Source organism: Hippoglossus hippoglossus, chromosome 4, assembly GCF_009819705.1.
Source record: "Hippoglossus hippoglossus isolate fHipHip1 chromosome 4, fHipHip1.pri, whole genome shotgun sequence".
Taxonomy (NCBI): Eukaryota; Metazoa; Chordata; class Actinopteri; order Pleuronectiformes; family Pleuronectidae; genus Hippoglossus; species Hippoglossus hippoglossus.
The window spans coordinates 28,185,414-28,210,140 of record NC_047154.1 but is presented as its reverse complement, the minus strand read 5'-3'; the positions used below and the strand labels follow the sequence as shown (position 1 = coordinate 28,210,140).

General features: G+C 42.7%; 2 protein-coding genes across 3 annotated transcripts; one reads left to right on the top strand and one right to left on the bottom strand.

The window, feature by feature from the left end:
- Positions 1 to 3,282: 3,282 nt before the first annotated feature.
- fam174c (family with sequence similarity 174 member C) lies at positions 3,283 to 6,158 on the bottom strand. Of its 2 annotated transcripts, XR_004613578.1 has the most exons (4): positions 5,415 to 6,158; positions 4,405 to 4,521; positions 3,504 to 4,190; positions 3,283 to 3,426 (listed from the first exon to the last, which is right to left on the bottom strand). XR_004613578.1 is itself a non-coding variant. In XM_034582314.1 (3 exons), exons 1-3 carry the CDS (start codon positions 5,705 to 5,707, stop codon positions 4,187 to 4,189), a joined length of 414 nt encoding a protein of 137 aa, XP_034438205.1. In that variant the 5' UTR covers positions 5,708 to 6,158; the 3' UTR covers positions 3,283 to 4,186. The 2 variants fall into 2 exon arrangements, 1 of the variants encoding a protein (XP_034438205.1); XM_034582314.1 differs by having other exon boundaries at positions 3,283 to 4,190.
- Positions 6,159 to 7,002: 844 nt separating this feature from the next.
- si:ch73-60h1.1 (calcium/calmodulin-dependent protein kinase type IV) lies at positions 7,003 to 22,409 on the top strand. The gene is made up of 11 exons (XM_034582286.1): positions 7,003 to 7,626; positions 9,227 to 9,305; positions 9,395 to 9,457; positions 9,708 to 9,790; positions 10,757 to 10,829; positions 14,719 to 14,809; positions 15,883 to 15,957; positions 16,520 to 16,595; positions 17,085 to 17,211; positions 17,959 to 18,111; positions 18,280 to 22,409. Exons 1-11 carry the CDS (start codon positions 7,520 to 7,522, stop codon positions 18,772 to 18,774), a joined length of 1,422 nt encoding a protein of 473 aa, XP_034438177.1. The 5' UTR covers positions 7,003 to 7,519; the 3' UTR covers positions 18,775 to 22,409.
- Positions 22,410 to 24,727: the final 2,318 nt, after the last annotated feature.

The window sequence follows — 24,727 nt, the reverse complement described above, 5'->3', positions numbered from 1 at the left end:
GCCCCATTAAACTCTGAGCAGGGGCCCAGGAAGCAGCAGCACCCAGGGGACCTAGGGGACCCAGGGGACCCCCCTCCCTCTAACATATATAAAATCAGGAGTCCTGATCTGAACCAGATCCAGTGTGAAGAGGCTCAAACTGGTGTGATGTGTGATGCTGAGATCACCTGAGACTGTAGTCATCACTGTTGCTATGGTTACACCTGGCTGGGACTTTAGTAAGCGCTGCTGCTCTACAGGCTCCGCCCCTCGCCTGGATGTTCCCACATGTTCCTGTTGGTGTGAACGAGTCGGACCCGACAACCTGCTGCTGCTTCACAAACACTGACTACACAACATGTGTTCATGTGTGAAAACATCTTTAGTTTGGTTTTAGTTTTAAAGTGAAGACGTGTGGACGCAGAGTCTTTCTCTCTTAATACCGTGAAGTGTCTCTGAACATTTGAGTTCACACAGGCTCCTCCTCCTCCAGAGAAGATTCAGGTCTGAAAGCAGCTTAATTGAAACACGCCCCTCTCTCTCCTCTGGGACCTGTTATTGTTGGTGTCTCTCTCTAGGTGTCATCTGATTGGCTGCAGATGTTTATCAGTCGTCGGATCTACGCCCACTCATCAATGGCTTGTTACAGTGACCATCCCTGCCCCCCCCTGTGATCCTGTCAGACTGAACTGTGGGAAAACTCAACGCGTCAACTCACACAGGAGGAAGATGTTTTATTATCTGGAGCTTTTAATGTGAAAGGGTCCCCTGAGGGTCATGTGACAGAAAATAAATGATGAACAAACAATAAGGATATTCTATCTGTAACACAAGTCAACTTTAATTTGTTATAGTAGAAAACTGAACAAAGATCAACTCCCTTATTTAATGTGGATGTTCACAGATGTTCACATCGTTTGTGTTTGTTCATCAACAGGATCACGTAAAAACAAACATGTTAATATAAAAATAATATGTAATATTTGGTAAATAATAATAATAATAATAATAATAATATAATAATAAATAAGACCGACCCAGAAATTATTCTACTGTGAAAACAAGTTCAAGAAAATTATGAAAAAAAACACATATCATAAAATCGGCTGTTCCCGAGTTCTGTCTTCAACAAACAAACAAACAAACAAACAAACTAACTAACTAACTAACTAACTAACTAACTAACTAACTAACTAACTAACTAACTAACTAACTAACTAACTAACTGACTGACTGACTGACTGACTGACAAACTAACGAACTAACTAACTAACTAACTAACTAACTGACTGACAAACTGACTGACTGACTGACTGACTGACTGACTGACTGACTGACTGACAAACTAACTAACTAACTAACTAACTAACTAACTAACTAACTAACTAACTGACAGACTAACTAACTAACTAACTAACTAACTAACTAACTAACTAACTAACTAACTGACTGACAAACTAACTAACTAACTAACTAACTAACTAACTGACTGACTGACTGACTGACTGACTGACTGACTGACTGACTAACTAACTAACTAACTGACTGACTGACTGACTAACTAACTAACTAACTAACTGACAAACTAACTAACTGACTGACTGACTGACTGACTAACTAACTAACTAACTGACTGACTGACTAACTAACTAACTAACTAACTAACTGACTGACAAACTAACTGACTGACTGACTGACTAACTAACTAACTAACTAACTAACTAACTAACTAACTAACTAACTAACTGACTGACTGACTAACTAACTAACTAACTAACTGACAAACTAACTAACTGACTGACTGACTGACTAACTAACTAACTAACTAACTAACTAACTGACTAACTAACTAACTAACTAACTAACTAACTAACTAACTAACTAACTGACTGACAAACTAACTAACTAACTGACTGACTGACACGAACATGTTTTCAGTTTATTTGTGTTTGTGTTTCTTAGTGTGTGACAAAGCTAATTACAATAAAGATTCTTATTAGATAACAGACTGTTACCGTTATTTATATTTATGTTGTTATAATATCTATTATAACATAGTTGTTGTTATGTATTATTGACTTGTTAGAATTAAGTATAATGTTATTATTGTTTTCTGTTGAAGGTTTGTTGCTCCTTTAAATCTTCTGTGTCCTTTATATGTTGTTAGGGTTAGGGTGTGAATTGTGACATCTGCTGGTCACGTCCTGATACTACATCACTGAGGAACATCAGGTTATTTATTATTATTGATTATTTATCTTATTTAATAACACGTTATAAGATTATTATGAATCTCTTCTATTAAACAATGAATCATGATCAGATTATAATTAATTATAATTATAACCTGATCCGTTTATTAACTGTGTCCTCAGACCTGTGTGTAACTACGGGGGGTTAGGGTTAGGGGTTAACCCTATCTATCAATCAATCAAATTTTATTTGTATATCCCATATTCACAAATCCCAGTTTGTCTCATGGTCTTTAACAAGGTGAGACGTCCTCTGTCCTTAACCCTCAACAAGAGTCAAACTACTAAAACCTTTAACAGGTACAGAAGGTAGAAACCTTAGAGACACATGTGAGGATCCGTCTCCCAGGACGGACACAAGTGAACAGATGTCCTGTGGAACAGAGAACATCAGAGAGATCAGAGTATTTACAGCTTTGATTAGAATAAACACTTGGTCGAGTATCTGAGGAGAAATATTATATATCAAGCAGACTTGTTGTGATCATAGTCCAGGATCAGGATCCACCAGGATCAGGATCCACCATCGTCCACAGTCATGATCCAATGATCCACTGCCGCCATCAGCTGCCACCTCGATCGTGGTCCACCACCAACACGCTACAGGATCCACCATTACGATCACGATCTCTGATTCACGATCCACCATCATAATCCACGATGTGGCCGCTTGTTATAATACTTAATAATGTGTTATAAAACAGATATTACATGTTTATTAGAGATTAGAAAGATAAACTGTGTGTGGTCAGTTACTTTGTGTTTATATTTATATTTGAGATAAAAATTATAATATTTATATTTGATGGATGACAAAATTCACCTCAAAGCTTTTGTTCAAACACATTTTTTAAATAAATGATAAATGAAATTTTCCTCCAGGTTTTAATGTTAAAGAGAAACCGGAAAAAAAACTGAAGTTAAATATACAAACTCACTTTGTTCAAGTCAAACAAAAAGTCGGTTCTTCAGGTTCTTATCAGACCACGTTTCTTTTCTCAACATGTGACTGATGAAATATTTTCTGATCAAACGACAAAACATTGAACCGTTTGTTTGATGATTTTAATCAATTTTTATTGATTTTATTCAGAAATAACAGATTTTAACTAAACTTTTAGAAAATGGTCAAAATCAAATAGTTTGCGTCCTGTGAACATCAGGAGCTGGAGATAAACAGTGGGTGGCGCTGCTGCTCCCTTTGGTGCTCATACACCACTGCAGAAGAAGAGATGATGTCGCTGAACAAATCAAAGATCAAAGTAAGAAAACTGGTGAAAGGTAAAGGAACCGTCTCCTCATTGGTCCACTGATGATGAACTTTTCATCTGCAGCCATGTTTCCTCTGTCCTTCAGCAGGAAGTTAAAGTCATGTGACTTCTGTAAATGCTGATGTCATCATTTATTCACCGAGCCATGTTGAACTGTTATCAACGTTCAAACGTCGAACACGAAAAACCTTTTGACTTTTATTTGAATGAACAGAAAAAATGAAGGGGTGTGTGTTTGTGTGTGTGTGTGTGTGTGTCTGTGTGTGTGTTGTCATGAAACGTTCACTCGCAGCAGAAAACAGAAAATGTGGTTGTGTAGTCCTTGGGGGCGGAGCTCCGTTATCTGGACAGTTTCAGGTGGAACACGCCTCCTCAGTCTGATTGGTCACTGCTGCGTCATGTCCGTCACAAGTTTGAAGCTCAGAGTAAAACTCTTAGAAAAAGATGAGGAGACTCAGAGGGAACTTTGTCGTCATGGCGACCTGTGATCACATCATCCGACGCCACGTAAAAAAATATTGATTATCCTGCTCGGCTCCTGGAGCAGCTGTAGCTTTGGCATTAATCTGCATTCATTGTGATATTAATACGAATAATAATAAAGTTTGGTCCATCAGTCCTCTCTCTCCTGATCCATCATCGGCCGACAGCCGACAGGATCCTGATCCACGTCTTCTTCTGGACTCATCTGAGCAGAGACACAGACACACAATCAGATCAGAACTTTACGGTTACAGAGCGTCACCACAGCTCAGGCTGAGAATTTAACTATAAACAAATATTAACAAGTGTTAAAACTTCTGGAGGCAGCGAGTTCACACACACATGTAAAGTATCTTCACGTGTTCTGGAGTAAGGCAGATGTGCTTGTTGTGTTGTTATTGTGTAGTTGTGTTGCTGACCTGCGGAGGCTGCGAGCCTCGAACAGTGTGTCGTCCTCGTCAGTCTCCACCTCCTCCATCTCCACCGCGTCGTTGAGCAACAAACCGTATTTCTTCCTCTGGCTGGGTTTCTTCAGCCTGATGACATCATCAACATGAGACACACAGTCGGTTCACGATCTCATTACATTTCAAAACATTACATCTCCTGACGAACATGAACTCACAACTCGTTAGTTCATCAGTCACATGTTGAGGGAAGAGCAGCTTACACAGTTTTCATTACTTTGTTTTTTAGTTAGTTAGTTAGTTAATCAGTTAGTTAGTTAGTTAACAGGATGGCACACAAACTAAGGATCCAGGATCCGCCCCCTGATTTTCACCTCTTTCTTTCACATTGTGATAAAACTATTTCTTAAATAGTCACTGATGAGAATAATCAGACTGATATTTACGTGTGTGATGTTCTAGGTTAAAATTGTTTTATTGCTCAGTCTATGCTAACGTCAAGAGAATAAAAAGAGGTGTGTCCTGTTTGTTTAGTGTATCAATATTATCTGAATTGAGTCAGTGGGTCACATGACATGAAGATATTAAAAACAAATACAGTTATCTCATATTCAAACAGGAATTTATTGATGGTCCCTGAGTGAAAGACTTGGGATTCAACTCAAACTAACTTCACTTTAACATAACTGGGTCCATGTTAAAGAAAAGCTATCTGAGATTTCAAGAATAAAGCTGTAATATTACGATAACTGATAATTGTATTGTAGGTTTTAGATGGTTTCAGAAGGTCAGTCTGTCTCTGTGTTAGAAACTCCAGAGAAACTCCAGAGAGCATTAGTTCTGCTTCAGGATTATTTACTGAATACATGTTTTATTCTTTATCCTGGTAAACATCGCAGAATATTGAACTGACCTAGTTAACCTACTAACCTGTAACTAACCCCCACTGACACAGTTAAACTAGCTGTTGAACTTGTGTGAAGTGAAGTGAGTGGCTGTGACGTCACAGTGACGCGGCTGACCTCACGGCTCGGACCAGGAAGTACAGGACCCCGAACATGGAGACCCCGATGAGGACGTACAGGCTCCTCTGGATCATGGAGCTGTCCACGGTGAAGCTGCTCGGCGGAGCCCCGCTCAGGGTGGAGTTGGGCCGGCTGGAGTTCGTGCCGGAGGGCCGGAGAGCCGCGGTGCTGCCGCCGGAGCCTCCGCTCACATCCACCGCCAACACCAGGCAGCAGGTCGGGAGGAGAACCGGGAGGAGAACCGGGAGGAGCACCGGGAGGAGCACCGGGAGGAACGGACAGGAGGTCATGTTCACACCGGGGACAGGAGCAGCTGATGTCCGGTACCGGAGCTGAGCTTCTTCACGTTAACGGAACTGTTTACACACACAACCAGGAAGTTCACACCCACTACTGATGACGTAGAGGCACGTGGGCACGTCCCCCGCTTTGGGCTGCAGGTGAGCCGCCTGTCAATCAACCTCACCTGTACAGGTTTGATCTGTCAATCACAACAAGCCTCAAAACTAAGATATTCAAATATTAATTCGATCCAAACTTTCTCTTTGCTTCCTGCAGAAGTTTGTGGAGGTAGCACGAGTTGTGCTGAAGCCTCTGGACCTGCTGGCTCTGACAGCTGGTGTGTGTTTGTTATTGTTGTGTTATAGACGTGTAGATGTTGTGTTTGTTTTCAAACTGACGTCACAGCGTCCCATCTGGACAGATCTTCCGTGAGTCCAGCGTCACCTCGCTGACGTCACTGTCGCTGCCTCACGATCAGACGTTTATATAAAATGACGTCAAACAACTGTTACTTTATGTAAAGACATAACTGTCACAGCTTCTGTTGTGTTGTTTCTACAGTTGTGTTATGGTCAACAACTTAGTTTGTTGTTTGGATATTCATTAACAATTTTAAGATTTTGAAGTTCTTTCTATGAATCTACCTAAATGCTATTAATATTTATTTTCCAAGATATGACAAAGATATTTGTCATATATTTTACTGAAACTTCTTGCATTTTATTTCTGATATTTGTTTAAAAATGTTTTTATAATGGGGTTATTATTATTGTGTATTGACTGTAGCTGGTTGTTATGGGTGGTTGCTATGAGGTTGCTATGTTACCGGATTCAAATGATTGGATTAATACAAATACAAAATTAAGTATTTTTATTAAATTGTTTTATATATTATATATATATATTGTTCATATTTTTCTAATTTACCATCAGAGTCTGAATGTTAAAACCAGACATCACTCTTTTCTTTATGTTTCATCATCACATATATTAAATGAAATAAAAGAATAAGATAAATGTTGCTCCTCAGTTCATTTCTGAATCTGAATTCAAACATATGATTAAATAACATCATGAACACACGTCATAAATAAAACAACAATAAACGGACCACGTGTTTCCGGTGTGTTGCGGGTTTGATTCCCGCAGGATCATCTCCTCCAGATGTCACGCAAACGTACATTTGTGTATTTAGGTTATTTCTGTATTGAGGTTGTTGTCAGAGGCTCCGCTGACTGACAGGTCGTTCGTCCAATGGGAGCGCGGCTCGGCTCTAGAGCAGCGCTGTGATTGGTGAAGGGGGGCAGAGGAGCGGGGCTGTGAGATTACAGCTGCGGACATCTGGAGGGAATCAAACACCGACATCCCGCACCGAGGCTGTCCGGGCTCCGCTCTCTGTTCGGGCTCCGGTGCAGCGCGAGGCGGCTCCGGAGGGACCGAGCGATTCTACCGGTTAAACCGGGAGATCCGGATGAACCCCGGGAGGTGATGGACTGAACCGATCCGACATCTGAGGGTCTGAGGCCCGATGGAAGCTGCGACACATCCGGACCTGGAGCGTCTGGATCCCGGTTCCTGATCCGTGTGGGGGGGTCTAGGTGTTTTTCGGTCCCGGTCGGATCCTCGTCCTCGTGCTGGTCTGGATTAAAACGATCATGAATCATCCGCCTCCGCTCCTCTAATCTGGATTTAAATCTGAGATCGGATCTGGATTAGTCTGCTCCTGGTTCTGATCGGGTCACATCTGACCCGGTCTGAACCGGTCCTGGTTCCGGTGTGATCTTTGGTCCTCTCTGGTCCTGGTTTTCTCTGCTGTCATCATGCCGACGTCCCGGCCTGGTTCTGAGCCGGTGGAGTTCTGGGTGGAGGGTTCGAGGCGGGACGGGACGGTGGAGGAGTTCTACACCCTGAGCTCCGAGCTGGGCAGGTCTGGACCACATTGATGAGGGGGACAGGGGGGACAGGGTGGAGCCCAATGATCGGGGGGGGTCAACGGGGGGCAGGTCTGGGCCACATTGATGAGGGGGACAGGGGGGACCGGGGGGGGGGCAGGTCTGGATTACAGTCAATGTGATCCAGGTCCAGGGTCCTGCAGGCAAAGGGGTCTGACTGGGTTCTGGTAGGAAGTGGACCTGGACCGTCCTCTCTCAGCAGGTTGTCTTCATTATTTAAGACTTTTTCAGATTAGATGTCGTTAAACTAAATAAAGAACGAAGCGTTTCCGACTTTCTATTAACAACACATCTTGTGTCTGTGCGTCGTGGAGACACTAACGATAAACAACCAATCAAATGATAATCAAAACTGATCGGAAACATGTTGTGATGAGAACAGCCACCAGGGGGCGTTCAAGTAGATCTGGCTTAGGGGTTATAAATATAAATAAAATATAAAATACTATATACAGAAACTATAACATCAACTCTCACTCAAGTTTTCAACTTATTTCCGTACTTTTACTTCAGGGAAGTACCAGATTACTTCTGTACAGACTGTTTATTGTTTGTGTGTTTACACATCATGTGTAAACAACAACAACAGTTCAGCAGAAACAGCGAAATGATGTCACCATCCGTTACCAGGTGACCTGTTACCATGGAGACCAGCCACTGCTGTGCGTGTGTGTGGCTGTTTTTCAGAAGGATCTGTTTCCTCGCACACACACACACACACACACACACACACACACACACACACACACACACACACACACACACACACTCTCACACACACACACACACACACACACACACACACACACACACACACACACACTCTCACACACAAAGTCACACATTCACAAACACAGTCACACACACAGACACACACTCACACTCACACTCTATTTTTAAAAAGGTTCATAACGTTGCATATGTTAATAAAACATCCAATCAACACTTTGTATCAACTGAAGAACATTTTCGTACGTAGCTTTGTTGCTAGGCGACATCTGTAACAGCTGGACAAGCTAGTGACACAATATGACAACCGGACTGTCGCACTCCGGTTCGGCCGACTGTTGAGGACTGACGTCGGCTGCATGATGTAATGTAACGTAATATGTAGATCAGCAGAGACACAGCTTTTAATTATTGAAACAAACACGATGATTTTTCCTGATCGTCACTGATGTAAACATGTGTTGTTTCGTTCGCAGGATTATAAATTTGTCTCAAGCTGAATAAGAATAAGAAAATTATTCCTCATAATATGATGTCATGTGATCAGTGACGTCATAATCAAATCGGGAAATGACATCATACACAGTAGAAAAATCGCTGCATCCTGTTGGATGATGGACACGATCAGAAGGTCACATGGTAGGAATGATGTCATCATGATGTCACTATGATAGTAATCATAATAGTAAAGTAATGCAACCGATTAGAGACACTTTTTACATCTTATTTAGACGAACCAATCATGTCATCGTACAGTGTGAATGACGTCATGATGTCACATCATTGTTTTGTGTCCGTGCTGCGTTCAGGATCAACACGGTGCTTGTTGTTTTGTGTTTCCTGTAGAGGAGCCACGTCCATTGTTTATCGCTGTGAAGAGAAACAGACTCAGAAACTCTACGCTGTCAAAGTCCTCAAGAAAACGGTCAGTCATCCTCCACCAGGGGTCAGAGGTCAGAGTCGGGGGTCAAACAGGTTCTTAAGTTCCTGCTGACATTGTTCCTTCTGCTTCAGATCGACAAGAAAATTGTTCGTACAGAAATTGGAGTCTTGCTGCGTCTGACTCATCCAAACATTGTGAGTATCGTGTGTTTCGCTGCTGTTTAAATTGTTTAAAAATATCATATGTTGTCTCTAATGATGGAAGTGGAACTGAAAGTCGACTGTATGTGTGTGATGTCATCAGTGAGGCAGGAAGTGGGTCAGTGTGATGTCATCAGTGGGTTCAGATGTCACTGTGGGAGTGGGGTTTAGAACCTGTTCTCCATTAGAACCCACTCATCCTGGATCAGGTGTGTTATTGTTAATGTCTCTGATTCTGGAACAGATCCAGCTGAAGGAGATCTTTGAGACGGACACTGACATCGCTCTGGTTCTGGAGCTCGTGACTGGAGGAGAGCTGTTTGACAGGTGCGCACACCCACACCCACACACACACACACACGCACACACACATGCACACACACACACACGCACACACACACACACACACACAAACACACACACACACACATACACACACAAACACACACCCACACCCACCCACACACACACATGCACACACACACACACAAACACACACACACACACGCACACACACACACACACACAAACACACACACACACACACACAAACACACACACACACCCACCCACACACACACATGCACACACACACACACAAACACACACACACACACACACATACACGCACACACACACACACAAACACACACACACACCCACACCCACCCACACACACACGCACACACACACACACACGCACACACACACACACACACAAACACACACACACACACAAACACACACACACACCCACACCCACCCACACACACACATGCACACACACACACACAAACACACACACACACACACATACACACACACACACACACACACACACACACAAACACACACACACACACATACACACACACACACACACACACACACACAAAAACAAGTATTTGTCAGGCATTGAGACAGACATGTTTTTATAGGTTGTATCATAGGAACAACATCACCACTACCCGACACATCTTGACAACAACATGCTGCATTCTGGGCTGAATGTTGCTAGGCTACGCAGAGTGTTGCAGTCATGATCTGTACTACTGTAGGAATTTCTGTAGGCTCGCTGAATATGTTTTTCTCTGTTATTCTCTACTTGTCTGGTTGGCCACTCGGGGTTGGTTGCTTCTGGGCCACATGTGGCCCACGGGCCGCCATTTGAGTGGGCCTGCCATAGACTGTAAATAGAGACTGGTGACAAACAGAGTATTTCTACACTGTCCCATTTAAGTATTTTGTACACGCAGACATCATGTGATATTTGAACATTGTGTTTATTTGCAGGATCGTGGAAAGAGGTTACTACAGCGAGAGAGACGCCGCTCACGTCATCAAACAAATCCTGGAGGCTGTGGCGGTAAGATAATTCATTCACTGTTTGTTCTCTGAGACAGGAAAACAATAATATCACTACTCATTAGTTTGTATTTATCAAAAATATACAACGATGATGAGAACTGTGAATAAACTGATGGTTTAGATACTGTAGTTATAGGTGTTGTTGTACTTACATGTGTTGTTGTAGTTACAGGTGTTGTTGTAGTTGCAGGTGTTGTTGTAGTTACAGGTGTTGTTGTAGTTACATGTGTTGTTGTAGTTACATGTGTTGTTGTAGTTACAGGTGTTGTTGTAGTTGCAGGTGTTGTTGTAGTTACAGGTGTTGTTGTAGTTGCAAGTGCTGTCGTAGTTACATGTGTTGTTGTAGTTACATGTGTTGTTGTAGTTACAGGTGTTGTTGTAGTTGAAGGTGTTGTTGTAGTTACAGGTGTTGTTGTAGTTGCAAGTGCTGTCGTAGTTACATGTGTTGTTGTAGTTACATGTGTTGTTGTAGTTACATGTGTTGTTGTAGTTACATGTGTTGTTGTAGTTACATGTGTTGTTGTAGTTACATGTGTTGTTGCAGGTGTTGTTGTAGTTGCAGGTGTTGTTGTAGTTACAGGTGTTGTTGTAGTTACATGTGTTGTTGTAGTTACATGTGTTGTTGCAGGTGTTGTTGTAGTTGCAGGTGTTGTTGTAGTTACAGGTGTTGTTGTAGTTGCAGGTGTTGTTGTAGTTACATGTGTTGTTGCAGGTGCTGTTGTAGTTACATGTGTTGTTGTAGTTACAGGTGTTGTCGTAGTTACAGGTGTTGTCGTAGTTACAGGTGTTGTTGTAGTTACATGTGTTGTTGCAGGTGCTGTTGTAGTTACATGTGTTGTTGTAGTTACAGGTGTTGTCGTAGTTACAGGTGTTGTTGTAGTTACATGTGTTGTTGCAGGTGCTGTTGTAGTTACATGTGTTGTTGTAGTTACAGGTGTTGTCGTAGTTACAGGTGTTGTTGTAGTTACATGTGTTGTTGCAGGTGTTATTGTAGTTGCAGGTGTAGTTGTAGTTACAGGTGTTGTTGTAGTTACATGTGTTGTTGCAGGTGTTATTGTAGTTGAAGGTGTTGTTGTAGTTGCAGGTGTTGTTGTAGTTGAAGGTGTTGTTGTAGTTGCAGGTGTTGTTGTAGTTACAGGTGTTGTTGTAGTTGAAGGTGTTGTTGTAGCTACAGGTGTTGTTGTAGTTACAGGTGTTGTTGTAGTTGCAGGTGTTGTTGTAGTTGAAGGTGTTGTTGTAGTTGCAGGTGTTGTTGTAGCTACAGGTGTTGTTGTAGTTGCAGGTGTTGTTGTAGTTACAGGTGTTGTTGTAGTTGCAGGTGTAGTTGTAGTTGCAGGTGTTGTTGTAGTTACAGGTGTTGTTGTAGTTGCAGGTGTTGTTGTAGTTGAAGGTGTTGTTGTAGTTGCAGGTGTTGTTGTAGCTACATGTGTTGTTGTAGTTGCAGGTGTTGTTGTAGTTACAGGTGTTGTTGTAGTTGCAGGTGTAGTTGTAGTTGCAGGTGTTGTTGTAGTTGCAGGTGTTGTTGTAGTTGAAGGTGTTGTTGCAGGTGTTGTTGTAGTTGAAGGTGTTGTTGTAGTTACAGGTGTTGTTGTAGTTGCAGGTGTTGTAGTTACAGGTGTTGTTGTAGCTACAGGTGTTGTTGTAGTTGCAGGTGTTGTAGTTACAGGTGTTGTTGTAGTTGCAGGTGTTGTAGTTACAGGTGTTGTTGTAGTTGCAGGTGTTGTAGTTACAGGTGTTGTTGTAGTTGCAGGTGTTGTAGTTACATGTATTGTTGTAGCTGCAGGTGTTGTTGTAGTTGCAGGTGTTGTTGTAGTTACAGGTGTTTTTGTAGTTGAAGGTGTTGTTGTAGTTGCAGGTGTTGTTGTAGTTTAAGGTGTTGTTGTAGTTACAGGTGTTGTTGTAGCTACAGGTGTTGTTGTAGTTGAAGGTGTTGTTGTAGTTGCAGGTGTTGTTGTAGTTACAGGTGTTGTTGTAGTTGAAGGTGTTGTTGTAGTTGCAGGTGTTGTTGTAGTTGAAGGTGTTGTTGTAGTTGCAGGTGTTGTTGTAGCTACAGGTGTTGTTGTAGTTGCAGGTGTTGTTGTAGTTGCAGGTGTTGTTGTAGTTACAGGTGTTGTTGTAGTTGAAGGTGTTGTTGTAGTTACATGTGTTGTTGTAGTTACAGGTGTTGTTGTAGTTGAAGGTGTTGTTGTAGTTACAGGTGTTGTTGTAGTTGAAGGTGTTGTTGTAGTTACAGGTGTTGTTGTAGTTGAAGGTGTTGTTGTAGTTACATGTGTTGTTGTAGTTACAGGTGTTGTTGTAGTTGAAGGTGTTGTTGTAGCTACAGGTGTTGTTGTAGTTGAAGGTGTTGTTGTAGTTGCAGGTGTTGTTGTAGTTGAAGGTGTTGTTGTAGCTACAGGTGTTGTTGTAGTTGAAGGTGTTGTTGTAGTTGCAGGTGTTGTTGTAGTTACAGGTGTTGTTGTAGTTGAAGGTGTTGTAGCTACAGGTGTTGTTGTAGTTACAGGTGTTGTTGTAGTTGCAGGTGTTGTAGCTACAGGTGTTGTTGTAGTTGCAGATGTTGTAGTTACAGGTGTTGTTGTAGTTGCAGGTGTTGTAGTAACAGTAGTTGTTGTAGTTGCAGGTGTTGTTGTAGTTGCAGGTGTTGTTGTAGTTACAGGTGTTGTTGTAGTTGAAGGTGTTGTTGTAGTTGCAGGTGTTGTTGTAGTTACAGGTGTTGTTGTAGTTGAAGGTGTTGTTGTAGTTGCAGGTGTTGTTGTAGCTACAGGTGTTGTTGTAGTTGAAGGTGTTGTTGTAGTTGCAGGTGTTGTTGTAGTTACAGGTGTTGTTGTAGTTGAAGGTGTTGTTGTAGTTGCAGGTGTTGTTGTAGTTGAAGGTGTTGTTGTAGTTGCAGGTGTTGTTGTAGCTACAGGTGTTGTTGTAGTTGAAGGTGTTGTTGTAGTTGCAGGTGTTGTTGTAGTTACAGGTGTTGTTGTAGTTGAAGGTGTTGTTGTAGTTGCAGGTGTTGTTGTAGCTACAGGTGTTGTTGTAGTTGCAGGTGTTGTAGTAACAGTAGTTGTTGTAGTTGCAGGTGTTGTTGTAGTTGCAGGTGTTAATGTAGTTACATGTGTTGTTGTAGTTGCAGGTGTTGTAGTTACAGGTGTTGTTGTAGTTGCAGGTGTTGCTGTCAGTACTGTTGTTGCTCACGGCAGCAGTGTTTAGCAGCTGCAGGTTTCTTATGTAACAGCTGCTTCCATCTTCCTGCTGAACAGATTAAAACCAGTGGATTAACACACACACACACACACACACACACACACACACACACACACACACACACACACACACACACACACACACACACACACACACACACACACACTGACCTACATTTAACATGCAGAAAAACATGCGCCTGTTTATGTGTGTGACATTAATCTGCATCACTGAAACATCCTGCAGACCCTGAACACATCAACATTGTTTTACAACTGAGTTTCTCAACATCTGGGTCGTGTCCCTCCACGTGGACCTGTGGTGTTAACGTGTATCTGGTTGAATCCTCAACAGTAACTCATCAGTTTGAAGTCACATTTTTAAATTTTTAAGATCTTGGTGGTTTTTATATTTGAATGGACCTCAGTTATCTGGATCCAAGGTTTTTAGAGAAATTAGCTAAACGTTAGCAGCAGCTGATCTAAGATCAGGGGGAGGGGCTGCTGGGGGCAGGAAGAGAACAATCGCCACTTCAGTTTCGTTCTGTGGTTAAGTCCGGGCTGCCAGATCCTCCATAGACCCCCCCACCTGAAGGCTCTGTGTTCCTGTCTGATCTGCTGCTGGGAGCTGTACAGCCTGCAGGAGGCGCTGTTAGTGCTCAATGTGTAGTTCAGTGACATTGTGTATTTGTGTTTCAGTATTTACATGAACATGGCGTGGTGCATCGTGACCTGAAACCAGAGAACCTGCTGTATGCCGACCTGTCACTGGACGCTCCGCTCAAGATAGGTGAGGACCGTCTGAAGGGTTCAATCCCAATCAATCAATCAATCAATCAATTATCATGCTAATGTTACCACAAGGAAGATAGAAAAAAAAAATAGATTACATCATATAAATGAATAAAGAGGATTAGTCAGTGTAAATAAGAATTTATTTTAAATATTATTCATTTATTTATTTAGTTAATAGTGGGCAATAGAATTTAAAAATCCTCGTTTTGTATTATCTGGAAACAGTGAATAGAACTTTCTGTAAATCACATGATAGAAATGACTTAATTTTACAAATTGTTCTGAGCAGGTAGAGATTAAACACTTTTTTCACAATCAAGTCAATATCATCCTGAGATTTTTAGATTTATAGATCAAAACGACCAAGAGAGCAGAGCTGGGCACTTTACTGAAAATCTATCGAAACAACCTTTCTAATGTGGGTGAGCTCAGTTTGAACCTGACAGCCACAGAACAAGGAGCCGGTTTGTTTCACTTCCATAGTTCAACATATTCAATGTGTTTTTTAATGGTGGTCGCAGTGTTGTGACTGAAGTGGTTTCTTCTGGACCAGTGAAGTGCTGTTGAACTAAAGCTCAAAGAACTGGTTTGACTCATCAGCGGCTCTGAACCGGATCTGAACCGGCTCTGGACGGCTCTGAACCGGATCTGAACCGGCTCTGAACCGGCTCTGGACGGCTCTGAACCGGATCTGAACCGGCTCTGAACCGGCTCTGAACCGGCTCTGAACCGGATCTGGACCGGCTCTGAACCGGCTCTGAACCGGATCTGAACCGGCTCTGAACCGGCTCTGGACGGCTCTGAACCGGATCTGAACCGGCTCTGGACCGGCTCTGAACCGGATCTGAACCGGATCTGGACCGGCTCTGAACCGGTGGCAGTGGAAAAGGCAAAGCAAACAGGAAACAGGAAACTGCTGAAAACACTGACGAACGGCTTCGGTTTCTTTAGACTTGAAAAGGAAAATGAGAGGTCAGGAACTTGTTATAACAGATGAAAGAGTAGTTTTCATGACTCGTTATTACTCGTTCAGATCTGACGATGAAACTTTCTCTTCCTCTCTCTCAGCCGACTTTGGTCTCTCCAAAATCATCGATGACCAAGTCACCATGAAGACAGTCTGTGGTACCCCGGGATACTGCGGTTAGTACTCCACCACTGACAGCACACGCAGTACTACATGCAGATGGTGTATTATCAGTTGTACATGTAGTAGATGGTGTAGTATCAGTACCAGATGTAGTAGATGGTGTAGTATCAGTACTAGATCAGTAGTAGATGGTGTAGTATCAGTATTAGATCAGTAGTAGATGGTGTAGTATCAGTACCAGATGTAGTAGATGGTGTAGTATCAGTACTAGATCAGTAGTAGATGGTGTAGTATCAGTACTAGATCAGTAGTAGATGGTGTAGTATCAGTATTAGATCAGTAGTAGATGGTGTAGTATCAGTACCAGATGTAGTAGATGGTGTAGTATCAGTACTAGATCAGTAGTAGATGGTGTAGTATCAGTACTAGATCAGTAGTAGATGGTGTAGTATCAGTACCAGATGTAGTAGATGGTGTAGTATCAGTACCAGATGTAGTAGATGGTGTAGTATCAGTATTAGATCAGTAGTAGTCCTGTGGTATCAGACAGTGTTGCGTTCAGGCAGGTGCTGCTCTGTGGGATTTCTCAGTTTCGCCCATCTGCTCTGTCTTCAGCTCCAGAGATTCTGAGGGGAAACGCCTACGGACCTGAAGTGGACATGTGGTCAGTGGGCGTCATCCTCTACATCCTGTGAGTCACACACACACACACAGACACACACTCTCTCACACACACACACACACACACACACACACACACACACAGACACACACTCACACACACACCCACACACACACACACACACACACACACAGACACACACACACACACACACACACACACACACACACACACACACACACACACACACTCACACACACATGTTAGAAACATGTTTAATATCCGTCACTAAAGCTTTTGACTGAATCTGAATAGAGTCAAACATGTTTCACTCCAGATTAAAATCTCCCATCGACATAAAACCTGACTCGTTTCTTCTTCTTTATTTCGTCAGTCACCTGCTGTGATGCTTTGATCCTATGGTTGTTGGCGTTAAATAGAAATGAACCTTTGTGTAAATATTGTTTTTCTTCATATCCTTCCGGATGTACAGTGGTGAGATAACCAGGTGAGAGAGATTCTATATATACTTACATAATATATACTTCCTGTCTACAGACTCTGTGGGTTCGAGCCCTTCTTCGACCCGAGGGGCGATCAGTACATGTACAGCAGAATCCTCAACTGTGACTACGAGTTTGTGTCTCCATGGTGGGACGAGGTTTCCCTCAATGCCAAGGACTTGGTGAGTTTCATCTCAACATGAAGTTTAACGCATCTTATTTCACTCAATAGTCCAAAATGTGTCTCAGCCAAAATATTACACACGTTTAACACGTTTTCTTACTTTAGTCACCTGCTGCCTTCGTCCTGGACACACATACATTCTTAGTTGATGAAGGTTAATAACGTGCGACTGTAACATTCAGGTCTGAGGTGATTCAACTTGGAAACTTAAATTACACTTCAAAAAATTTGAGGAAAACTTATGTCCAAAAATAAAGGCATGAAGAATCCAGGTCGATCAGTTTAGTGTGGTTGGAAAAATGTAAAAGGTTTTTATTCCAATGAACCTGAACCCATATTCTGACGAGCCCATTCTTCATGCCATTATTATTGGACATAGGTTTTCCTCACATTTTTCCTTCCATGAGCACCAGTGGTTTGAGGGACACCAGTGGTTTGAGGGACACCAGTGGTTTGAGGGACACCAGTGGTTTGAGGGACACCAGTGGTTTGAGGGACACCAGTGGCGCTCCTGCCTCCTCTTCCTTTAAATTAAAGTTCAGACCACATTGTTTGGACATTCTCCAGAGTTCATGTCTGAAAACAGCTTTAGATTTTTGTGAAATGACTCGAGACGACTTGGACGTCGCTGGAGTGACTTGATACTTAATTTGTCTCAAACGACTCAGACTTGTGTAAATGATGTGAACGTGATACTGATTCTTTGTCATTGAGAATTCTCTGATTCTCAATTTGCAATTATCAGGTCAGCAAGCTGATCGTCCTCGACCCTCACAAGCGCCTCAGTGTCCGGGAGGCCCTGCAGCACCCCTGGGTGCTGGGTAAAGCCGCCCGCTTCTCGCACATGGACACCACTCAGAGGAAACTACAGGAGTTCAATGCTCGACGTAAGCTCAAGGTGAGGAGACCTTATCTAGAAGTCAAAGTTTATACAACACATCAAATGCACCAGTTTCTGTTTGTTCTCGACTGAGTCAGTTACATCTGAAGAGTTAGAAACCAAACAGTAAAAACACCAACAACAAAAACCTAATAAACCAGATAATTACTGTTTGTGTGTTGACAGGCTGCCATGAAGGCCGTCGTTGCCACCAGCCGCATGCATGAGGGATCGCGGCGTCGTACTGACAGCTGTGAGATTCCAGGCTCAGGGGCTTCCAGGCAGAGCAGCATGCAGCAGGACCAGCCTCCTGATTCCACAGACCCCGCCCCTTCAGACCAAGAAGCCCCGCCCCCAGATCAACAGCCACAAGACGACGAATCAAAGCCCACCGACAAAAGTGCTCTCAGCCCCTCGTCTCCACGTGTTCTCAAATCCCCCAGCTCTGATGTCACGGCCACAGATGCCGCCCCCACTAGACCGCCACTGCGGGCCGACGGGCTGCGGCAGGTGTCCGTCAGTCCTAAAACTGTGCTGGTCCAACCCCGACTGCCGCAAAAGAGCTGCTCCATGGTAGAGCCCACCTCCAGAGTCGAGGGCACGCCCTCGAGTCCCAACAGCCTCACTAATGGCTTCACGCCAGTGGCGGAACCAGCCAATAAGATGCCCCACTGCCAGTGATCACCTGACAGAGTGGCCCCAGTTTCACACGATCACAACAATCATGAGGTTCAGCCGTTTAGCGCCAACTTCATTAATTTAATTTTTTTTCCTGTAACCACATCTTCCAATGCTACTCCATCAGCTGTTGCTAACATGCTAACAGCTACGTACTCACATTTGTTTTATATCTGCTGTTGAGCTGCTGGTTTTTAGAGGTTTGTCCAATTTCAGGAGTCAGGAATCATACGAGCTGTTCGTTTTACTGTGGTAAGAAAAACCCCAGAGCAGCTAACAGACGCCACAAACTAAGCTAACAGGAGCTGCTGAGACTAAAAGCTAACTGAACGGGAAACTTCCCAAACATCATTTAAACGCAGCCTTCAGGTGAAACCCCTGATCTCGTGGTTATGACGGGAGAAGTAGTGTTAACGTTAGTTGGCGTGGTCAAGTATGAGCAAAATGCTGCTAGGCAACAGCAACATGGATGCTAAAATTAAAATTCCTGTTAGGGTTAGGGCTAACACGATGCAGGAAATAAAAAGGCTCATTGACACGGAGAAAAGTCAAAGCCAAATGAAACATCAACATTTCCTTTGATGGAAAATTAAGAAAAATAAGAAACATTACAAAATGTTATTTTATTATCAATGAAAAGTGAACTTCCATGACCTCCGCCATGAAAACAAGTCAGTGTTCATAATCTCTGTTTCTGTGGTGGTGACAACCACTAGAGGGCAGCGTTCACATAGACTTCTAACATCATATCAATAGAAAGGAAACTAAAGATTTTTCCTGTTAAACTTCTCTGACCTCTTGTTGAATACAGTTGTGATATTATCATAAATGATAATTTTCCAGTTGTGTGTAAAACATTGCTGTTTTAGTCAAGAGATTCAAATATGTCTCTGAATATATAATAATAGTGTTAATGTTGGATTTTATTGGTGGTTTATCTTCCATTAATAACATTTGTCACCAAATGTAAGAAGTCGGAGGCTAGTTACATAAAATCACTGGTTAAACGATTTGACGTGAACGCATCATCATTAACATTAAACCCTCAGACTCTTCACGGCTCAGATCAAACTAAAATGGCGTCTCTGTGTTTGGTTCTTACCACATAAAAAAACGTTTAACAGCTGAATGTGAACCAATGAAGCAAAGTTAAACGCTTCTGGAAACATCTGGAATCACACCTGCTGTTAACTCAGGTTAATAACGTTATGTTGCTGTGAGCAGATCTCAGGTCGTTTTCTGATCCGAGTCTGAAGCTTCATGTCTTTGTTCCATGTTTCCTTTGATCTGTTAGTTCTGGTTTCACGTTGTAACTTAGGGACTAAAGAACGTACGTCCTGTCGTCATCACCTACGTGGGCGGAGTCTACCTATACTTGACTCTGATTGGTTTGTAGACGGCATCTGACGGGGGGGTGTTGTCAGGTGTGTGTGTGTGTGTGTGGGGGGGGGGTAGTTGTCTTTCTGTTTGAATGGAGGGAATTAATGAAGCTTCATCTGGTTGCCATGGTAACATCATGATGGTATTACTAGCAGCATCAGCACCTCCAGGTGCAGTACTCCACAGTACTACAGTACTCCACAGTACTACAGTACTCCACAGTACGCTAAATGGTAAATGGTTTGTATTTATATAACACTTTTCTAGTCTTGATGACGACTCAATGTCTTTACAGTAGTTTGCCATTCACACACACATTCACACACACATTCACACACACATTCACACACACATTCACACACACATTCACACAGAGCATCTATTAGCAGCACTTGTTGAGGAGCAGTTCGGGGTTCAGCATCTTGCCAAAAGGACACTTCGGCATGCAGATGGGGCAGACTGGGGATTGAACTGCCGACCTGGTTGGAGGACGACCGCTCTACCCCTCAGCCACAGCCGCCCAGTACTCCACAGTACTCCACAGTACTACAGTACCACAGTACTACAGTACTACAGTACTTCACACTAGTTCAAATGCACCAAACGAACGTCCTCGTGGTTCAAACATTATATCGTTGGAGGTGAAGACTGCAGCTGCTTCTTCTTCTTCTTCTTCTTCTTCTTCTTCTTCTTCTTCTTCTTCCTCTTCTTCTTCTTCTACTGTTTAATTCTGTCTCTACTTCCTGTGATTGGTCCAAAAGTCCAAACTATCCAACAAAGTGTTTTCACTCTGGAACAGAACCTGGTTCAGTTTGATCCAGACCCAGAACACCTCTTCTGCTCTGAGGAACCTTTCACACCTGATGTTCAGGTTCAGACTGAACTGAAGAGTCTGAAGCTCTGAACCCAACCAGGTGTGAACGAGTCCGAGTTCTTCTTCTTCTTCTTCTTCTTCTTCTTCTTCTTCTTCTTCTTCTTCTTCTTCTTCTGGTTCAGAAGGTGAATTCTTCCTCAGACATTCATGATGGAGATGAGTGATTGTATTTTATTAAACTTTATTAACATGGCAAATGTGGACAGTGATATGAAGGAGTGAGAGCTTCTCCTTCTCCTCCTCCTCCTCCTCCTCCTCCTCCTCCTCCTCCTTCTTCTTCTTCTTCTTCTTCTTCTTCTTCCCCTTCTTCTTCTTCTTCTTCTTCTTCCCCTTCTTCTTCTTCTTCTTCTTCTTCTTGTCTCTGTTGTTCGGAGGCTGAGTGTGGAAATAACAGATTTCTGCTTTTCACAGAGAAAAATCTACTTGGACTTTTTTATCCTTTCTACTCTTGTTGACTGAGTAGATGTCGTAGTTTTAGCCTCAGTGACATGTTGTGTTCGTGAGCTTCTATTAAAACCTAGTGTTTGTACAGAGTTGGTTTTAAAAGGATCATCACTGAGACACGCTCAGTGTTTGATTCCAACATAACAGATTCAAACTTCTCATCTGATGTGAAACCACACGTTCTACCTCTTTTTCTACAGGGGCTTCCAAAAGAGGAAACAAACCAACGGTGGCTCCGACACTTCAACCTGCACAGCAAAGCTTAGAGGAGTCATGTGACTGATGAGAACCAATCAGGAAGAGAACATCTGCGTCATCGTTTACTAAAGTCTCAGTTTCTGTTCAGACTAAAACTCAAACCCAGAGTTTTCAAACTGACACGAGACCAGTTTACACAAGTCTCTGATTCAGAGGCTGGTAAAATCCACCAGGTGTAACCATAGCAACAGTGATGAGTTTTAAAACAGGGCGGAGCTTTACACTAAAGTAAGGTTTAGTGTCAGGCGGCTGTTGTCATGGTGATCGCTGTGTTTGTTGTTCTGTCTCAGCCACCGTACAAACATGTTGGTCCCTTTAAAGAGGAAGTGAACACACAAACCTTTTGACCTCTGACCTCTGACCTGAGGCTGAGGGGCTCTGATTGGTCGAGGAGCTCTGACAGATGTGTGTGTTCCACAGGTGAGAAACTCTGACGAATCTTTATTCTTCTGTACAAACATGAATATTTTACTTCTATTAATCTGCCTGTGTGGTTGAGGTTGGGGTGGGCGGGGTCTAGCCTGTAAACGTATAGTCTTGTGTTTGATGAGTAAACCTGTAGCTCTTTTATTTTGAAGGATGAAACCTGTAGCTCTTTTATTTTGAAGGATGACCTATAAACTGGTGTTGCATGTATTATTTCATTTTGTTGATCCAATCAGATTAAAGCAGGTTGAACTGATCTGAGTTCAGTTTCACTTCATCTCATCCACCAGGGTTAGCTCAACATCCAACCACATCCAACCAAACATCCAACATCCAACCAAACATCCAACATCCAACCGAACACATCCAACATCCAACATCCAATCAAACATCCAACATCCAATCAAACATCCAACATCCAACATCCAACATCCAACCACATCCAACCAAACATCCAACATCCAACCAAACATCCAACATCCAACCAAACGTCCAACATCCAACCAAACCCAACAAACATCCAACCAAACATCCAACCAAACGTCCAACATCCAACCAAACCCAACAAACATCCAACCAAACATCCAACCAAACGTCCAACATCCAACCAAACGTCCAACATCCAACCAAACACATCCAACATCCAATCCAACATCCAACATCCAACCACATCCAACCAAACATCCAACATCCAACCAAACATCCAACATCCAACCAAACGTCCAACATCCAACCAAACACATCCAACATCCAATCAAACATCCAACATCCAACCAAACGTCCACCATCCAACCAATTGTGAAGCATCCAACCAAACACATCCAACCATACATCCAACATCCAACCATTTCCAACATCCAACCAAATATAAAACATCCAACCAAACATAAAACATCCAGTCAAACATCCAACCACATCCAGCCACAAATCCAACCAAATGTAAAGCATCCAACCAAATACATCCAACCATACATCCAACCATACATCCAACCATACATCCAACATCCAACCACTTCCAACATCCAACCAAACATAAAACATCCAACCAAAGATCAAACATCCAGCATCCAACCAAACATCCAACATCTAACCACTAAAGTTCACTTCACTCAAGTGAACTTTAGTTTATTCCTGTTTCAGTCAAAAGTTTGTAATTATTCACTTTAAATGAGTTAAAACAAATGGAGAAAAAACACTAATGTGAAGTATAAACTTTGTACAGTGTATCGTACTCTCCACAGCTGATTTTATTAATATAATAAATAACATAATATATTTCAGGATCCTGTGTATATTTACTCTCACAGGTGATCTCGTCCAACCAATAGGAACACAACCCTCAGAGGACATCGTTCTGATCAATGTTTATTAAAAACATCACAAGTTTATACATTGGACTCAGTAATGAGTCAGTAGGGGGCGCCATCATGAAACCTAATATTTAAATTATACCAGACTGTCTGATCCATGTCGGTCATGTGGACACAGTCTCCGTCTGTAAACCCGTCCCTCCTGGACCGTCCCACAACAAAACACAGACCCGCTCCTCCAGTCGGCTGCCAGCACCTCCCACACTGAGGTGGCACGGTAGGCTCCGCCCTCCTCCTCTGACAGAGACGTGCTAGCTGATGTCACCACGGTGTCGTCGACCCACCACAGGACGTCCTGCAGAGGTGATGTCAGTCCAGAGACAAGACAGATCAGTAGGTGGCGTCCTGCATACTGAGACGGCGAGAAACTGAAGATCTGAATGGAAGGAGCTGAGGACGAAGACGAGATCAACTCTGAGAGAATGTTTGACCCACAGAATGTGGTTCTCAAAACTGAAGCTAAATCATCTCTATCGCCCCCTGGTGGCTGGCTGCAGTAAAGGTAATAAACATCAAATGTTAGCAGATGGGACATGAACCAAACTAAAGAATCAAAGTAGACGTTAAATAAATGTTTAAAGATGTTTCTGTCATTTCAGCTCGTTCTTATCTCACTGATGTTTGTTCAAGTGATTCTGATCAGTTTGGTTTGAATCAGTTATTTGATGATATAAAAACAGACGTCATGATCGACAGCTGAGACTGACTCGGGATTGGTCGAGGGTGTGTATGGGCGGGACCTCGATACCACAGCTCCACCCCACGATCAATGCTGAACAGACTCTGGCTGTAAATGATGTCATCACCACAAGATGGCAGCTTTCGTATCTATAGATAAATAGTGATGTGTTTCAGACAAAGCTTTAGAAAACGAATCAAACCTGCAGTGATGTGATGATGATGATGATGATGATGATCTTCCTCACAGTCACATGTTTGTTCATTAGAAAGAACCGACAGCTGAGTTCCTCCACTGAAGAACACAGAGACAGAGCATCACACACAGAACCACACACACACACAGAAACAAAGGCACACACACACACACATAGAGAACCACATACACAGAAACACACACACACACACACACACACACACACACACACACACACACACACACACACACACAGAAACAAAGGCACACACTGTTGTGTCTCACCTCAGGATGATGATGATGAAGATGAAGGTCAGCGTCGAGTTCATC

Bases quoted from the DNA above. Each gene is read 5' to 3' on its own strand.
- si:ch73-60h1.1 (XM_034582286.1), top strand. From the start codon at position 7,520: ATGCCGACGTCCCGGCCTGGTTCTGAGCCGGTGGAGTTCTGGGTGGAG. The intron at 9,458-9,707 runs GTGAGTATCGTG...ATTCTGGAACAG, and splicing joins GTCTGACTCATCCAAACATT to ATCCAGCTGAAGGAGATCTT. The intron at 14,810-15,882 runs GTGAGGACCGTC...CCTCTCTCTCAG, and splicing joins GGACGCTCCGCTCAAGATAG to CCGACTTTGGTCTCTCCAAA.
- fam174c (XM_034582314.1), bottom strand. From the start codon at position 5,707: ATGACCTCCTGTCCGTTCCTCCCGGTGCTCCTCCCGGTGCTCCTCCCG. The intron at 4,522-5,414 runs GTCAGCCGCGTC...TGATGTCATCAG, and splicing joins TTCCTGGTCCGAGCCGTGAG to GCTGAAGAAACCCAGCCAGA.